Source organism: Aplysia californica, unplaced genomic scaffold (genome assembly GCF_000002075.1).
Source record: "Aplysia californica isolate F4 #8 unplaced genomic scaffold, AplCal3.0 scaffold01134, whole genome shotgun sequence".
NCBI lineage: Eukaryota > Metazoa > Mollusca > Gastropoda > Aplysiida > Aplysiidae > Aplysia > Aplysia californica.
The window spans coordinates 109441-115167 of NW_004798404.1; the positions used below are offsets into that span (position 1 = coordinate 109441).

General features: G+C 39.8%; 1 protein-coding gene across 1 annotated transcript in view; it reads left to right on the forward strand.

Annotated features, from left to right (window-relative positions):
• LOC101854916 (protein Hoatz homolog) overlaps positions 1-2430 on the forward strand; it is a 12179-nt gene extending 9749 nt beyond the window's left edge. The window contains exon 4 of the mRNA XM_035973324.1: positions 2073-2430. Coding sequence (XP_035829217.1) covers positions 2073-2288 — 216 coding nt within the window. The 3' untranslated portion in view covers positions 2289-2430. The remainder of the gene's footprint in view (positions 1-2072) is intronic.
• The last annotated feature ends 3297 nt before the right edge of the window (positions 2431-5727 follow it).

The following is a 5727-nucleotide window of genomic DNA, read 5'->3' on the forward strand; positions in this document are numbered from 1 at the left end:
GACAAAAGAGGCAGCATCAAAAGATAAAAGTCTTGTATGGCAGAAACAGAAGATTCTCCCAGAAGAGTCTGTGTACCTGAACATGTACCACTTGGAGAAGAATGGGAACAGGTGGCAGGAGAATACAGGGACCTCACCAAGGTCAAAATAAGCATGGGCAGAGACAGAAGAAATGTTGTGGCTTCTATCAACGAGAGCGATATCAACGAGATTGTTTACAAAAAAACTCAAAAGCAGGGGATCCTGTAATTTATACAGATGGTTCCGTGAAAAGAAAATAGCCAGCGAAGTGGATTGAGATTTGTTGCATTCGCCAATAATAAAATCATCCACAGTGCATCTGGGGCCTGCAGCAGAGCTACATCAAGTATGCGAATGGAAATTGAAGCCAACACGAAAGTACGCTCACATGGATTTTCTGCCCTGGCCATGCAGGCGTTAAAGGGAATGAAAAAAGCTGACAGACTGGATGGTGAGGCCACCTCAGTAGACAGTACGGTCCATCCAGACAAGGTCGAGATCCTGAAATGTTTCTCTCGCCACCTGGTTGAAGAGGAAAATAAGGAGGCAGATGCCAGTACTGCTGTGGAGAGGATGATGGTTTCGGGAGTACAGAAAGGAAGTGGAATCTGGCAGCCTTGCAGGAAAGAACAAAAGAACGTTCAACCAGATGTGCACTGTCACAATCAGTAGAAAGACCATCAGCAGCATTTTGGAGAGAGCAACAGAGCATCGATGGACTTGTCCGGAGTGCAAGGATGTTGCTTCCTGAAACAATGAACAATGTACATCTGACACCAGGCGACCCCCACCTCCTTCAATCGTAAATATCTCAACTTCTAATCAAGATAGATTTGTATTTTTTCATCAAAAGCATGGGAAATGAATAGGCTTTAAGATTATATACCAAAAACCCTATATGCCCAAAATTGACGAGCGCCCGATTCCACCGCGTCATGACACTTCTATTACTGTTGTCTTCTACCCGCTCTGTGTCAGCTCAGTTGTTGGTATAGGTTTTTATTGTCCTCAGAAACCAAGCTGAAGGATTTTTTCATCAGGGCCAGGACGCTGGAGCAAATGGCTGAGCTGGACAGAATCCGGAAATTATCTGAGGCCCGTCTTCACGACAGAAATATGTTACACAGGAGGAGAGAAGAGAGAATTAAGGTACATTTTTTTGTGAGCTGTTTTGTTTGCGGAATTTCTAGAAGCTGCAGATAAGCGGGACTTGTTTTAAAACACAATAAAGATGGGAATGCCACATAGTTTGTCGTTAAAGAAAAATCGTAAAACCGTTTGATCGATTTAACCGGAATTTGTACTTTTACTTTAAAAAAAATAAAAATGATCTACATTAAATGATCAACACAACATTATGTGCTGCATGACTGGAGAATCTCTCCAACTGAGACCCACAGGAGGATACCTTAGTGTGGCCCCAAACTGGTCTGTGTTTGAGAGTACTGTCCCTCCACCTTTCTCAAGCTTTTCACGATGTGCAAGCAAGCCATGTGCCTTTTGGTAGCATCACGATCAGATCAGTTGTACCTTACTTGATGCAGCCCAGGCACACCTAGACCACCTTCAGTGCAGCCCCCCCCCCCTCTTTTACCCCTGAGTAATGTAAGTTTGAGACTCAAGTCTTATAACAACATTGTCAGTTTGTTGTTGTTGTTGTAATCAGTGTCTTAAAAATGTTTTGTTTTTTTTTCATTTGTCATCACCCCAATCACTATTTGCCCCTTTGTTGAATTGTTATTTAATAGCAAGATGTTTTAACGAATTCATTGTTTTTTACCAGAAAAATTTCTCTCTCTGTTTCGGACATTTTACAAACTTTGAAAGTTGCGAATGAACTACTTTTGTTTGTTTTTTCTTTTAAGAGATAATAAATTAACAGAATTCATCGTATTACTAGATGATTCAACTGTAGACCTACGTGACAATAGATTTTGGATCCGTAAAATATGCACTATTGTTGTATTGTTATTTTTCTCAGGGTACTTATTAATTCACACAGCACTTTTTAATTTTTTCTCTCCCTTTTTTCTCTTCCTTTATGTATCTAGAAAGAGGAGATATCTAGAGACAGAATCCAACAAAGCAGTGCAAGAAGTGTCGCTGTCTATGAAGATGCAGAGGAAAACAGGAAAATTGGAGATGCTTACAGTATTGAGGAGATGATCCGCGATATTGAGGCATTCGAGAAAAAGAAGGAAGCTTCCAGAAATGAATCAACGACGACAAAATTGACTGTGCTCAATGAGAAACCTGAATATCTGTAACGTAGATTTCTGGTATTTATAAGTTCATACTTTCGCCCTTTTACTTCCACTGAACCTGCTCTGTTTTATGAGGAGACCGAAACATTCTCAGGCCAGGTAGTTGATTGGTTCAGTCTGATACAAGCTATTCTTGACTGGCAAATTCTTATTTAATATGTAGGTAAATATTTAGCAAGATAAGCCTCAATTTATTTAGTCGTCAATTTTGCATTTGTTTACATAATGGTGTGAGATATAACTGAGAGAACAAGAAAGACCCAATGGAAGTTGGAAGTCTGATATTGACCTATATACGATTCGAACGTTATTTTCCCCTAAAGGAAAATGTAGCAACCAATGTCCCATACACTTTCTTTTTCTTCAAGTGCCAAATATGAAACAGCTGCCTTCGATCATGGCTTGCCGCTCATTTCTCTGCTATAATACTCTCAAAGAACTTAGATCTGTTCCTCGTCACTCATTTGTTCAGATTCTTAAAGTGGTTAAAGTATGTTATTATTAATATACCTCTACCTCTTTTGCCGACCATTTATCCAGTGAGAGGGATATGTGAGGCATCATGAGGAAATCAGGCGCTCTTCAAAATAATGAAACCAAAGAAATGGGCATTTTTCCATGGTTTGGTTTAATCAAATTTTAGTTTTTTGGCTCAACATCTTTTTTGTCCATTAAAAAACAAATTTCTATGTGAATTTACTTAAAAACGTTGATTAAAGATACAGAAAATATACAATTTAAGTTACCACGCGCTCTCAAGCAATGGAAGTCACCTTCCTTTGGCTGCCATTTTCCCGCTAATTTAAATTTTACCTCTGAAACCAGGCGACCCCATGTCCTTCAATCGCAAATATCTTGATTTTTATTCAAGCGATTTAAGCATTTTTTTCATCAAATGATAGACAAATGGACAAACTTTAAAACTATACCAAGAACTCCACGTGCCTGAAAAATGACGAGTGCCTGATTCCAACTCGTCATAACACATATTATGTTCTCTGTTAAATGTAAAAGAGTAAAAGAGATGAAGTGCAAAATGATCAGAATTACTTGAAGATGACCCAACAGCCAAAATGCCTCCATTGTTTTTCAGAACCATGTGAAGGGTTTTCTAATGCTACGACATATTACATTTACATTCACATTATTGAGACAAATGAATGTGCTGAATTATGTTCCGTGTTCCTTGTGAGTTTGTTTGTGTGTGTGAGCTGTCAACTTGTGTGTGTGTGTGTGTGTGTGTGTGTGTGTGTGTGTGTGTGTGTGTGTGTGTGTGTGTGTGTGTGGTGTGTGTGTGTGTGTGTGTGTGTGTGTGGTGTGTGTGTGTGTGTGTGTGTGTGTGTGTGTGTGTGTGTGTGTGTGTGTGTGTGTGTGTGTGTGTGAAATATTCTTTAGATGCTTTGGAAGGCGTGTGAATTTTTTTAACACCAGCTTACTGGGAAAATATACTTTACTGTTATGCTGTTGTATTTGTTCATGAATGGGGAATAAACTTTGCCAGAAGTTTATTTGAAGTGCATGAACGGTATTGTGTTGTTTTAAATACTATCGTTGTGAAGCATAGGCCTACATTCCGTTGATTACTACCAGTATTCATTATTATAAAACTGTTGTGAATTAAATATGCAAGTTTTGATAGGCCTACTCATTGAGTTTTCCTTGAGATGATGATACGTTTTGTTCTTTGCTAGGTTAACAGAGATATAGTCGGTCGCCTGATAAAACCGTGAATTCCACAAATTTTCGAAAATCGTTTTTTTTGCATATTTTGATAGTGCTTGGTGAGATACATGCAACCTTCTCGTTCCTAGGTTGTCGTCAGTGCATCTGTTATTGGGGTTCACTTAATTTCATGCATGTTTGCAATAAAATGGAAGCTACTGCATACATAGTTGTCTTGTTACTTGACATAGAGAGAAAGAAATTTCTTCTTTATTTTCCTTTTCTATATTTTTATATCTTGGTATAATTGATTGTTGGATAGTGTGTCTTTGTATCCAGATGACTGGATGACTGAGTTGAAAGTGTAAATAGTAATAAATTGTTTGTTTTTTTGTGTAGGCCTACTGATACCATTTTAGAAAAATCTGACCTTTTTCATTTTCTTTTTTGAATTCTTCTTCTTCTTCCTCCTCCTCCTCCTCCTCCTCCTCCTCCTCCTCCTCCTCCTCCTCCTCCTGCTCCTTCTCCTTCTCCTTCTCCTTCTCCTTCTCCTTCTCCTTCTCCTTCTCCTTCTCCTTCTCCTTCTCCTTCTCCTTCTTCTTCTTCTTCTTCTTCTTCTTCTTCTTCTTCTTCTTCTTCTTCTTCTTCTTCTTCTTCTTCTTCTTCTTCTTCTATCCTGTGGTTGGGGCAACGGTGGGGGTACCCCTGCATCTGACAACCAGCTCTCACAATTTCTCTCTGTCCTCTGCTGTCCTCAGATTGTCACCCATCGTCTTTCCTGTCCACTCTGTGCTGTCGTCCTCCCATTTCCTTCTCTGCCTTCCTCTCTTTCTCATTCCTTGTATGGTTCCTTATAGGATTGTTTTGGCAAGTCCTGTGGATCTTGTAACAAGCACATATCATTTTGATTTTCGTCTCTTCACAGTGGTCAGAAGATCTTCTTGCTGCCCCACTGCGTTTGTGATTCTGTTCCGTACCTCAGCATTTGAAATTAATGTGGTCTTTGTACGAGATGTCAAGGAGTTTGCGGTAACCTCTCATCTCTGTTGTCTGAATCCTTTTCTCCATTTCTGCTGTCAATGTCCACGACTCACAGGCGTATGAAATATTGAGATGACCTTTGAGCTCGTCAGTCTAATCTTCGAGTTGAGCTTCATGTTTCTGTCCTTCCAACATTCATCCATAGCTAAATTGATATAGATCTAATGCTGGACTGTGATCTGGATGGTTCTTGTTTGAATTCGTTTTCGGGCATTTTCTAGAACTTGAGCTTTTTGGAAAGTTTTCGTAGCTTCCACACCAGTGTCTTCACTGTTGCACGCAGAAGACCTGAGTGTGGATTCCTTTGTGTGGAAAATTTTTAGGGATTCAGTCATGGTCATTTTGGTTGTATGTTCTAATCTATCAGTCTCCAAGAATAGGTAGGTCCTAACAGGCAGGGTCGAAGCTTGCCTCCTATTTTATGGTCTTAGTTGTGTCAATGGGGGCTCAATTAAAAGAACTGGCTTTCCACCTAGAAGATTATTCTACAGTACTTGCACTCCATGGTGCCAACCTGGCGTGGCTCTATCAGAGGTGGATGTTGTGTGTTCGGAGGTTTACCATTTGAAATAATCCTATAGGCCTAACGTTTAAACTTAGATCATGCCTATCTGTGCATGTGTATGTGTGTGTGTGTGTTTGTGTTTGTGTGTCTGTGTGTGTGTTTGTGTTTGTGTGCACGTTTGTGTGTGTATGTGTGTGTGTTTGTGTTTGTGTGCACGTTTGTGTGTGTGTGTGT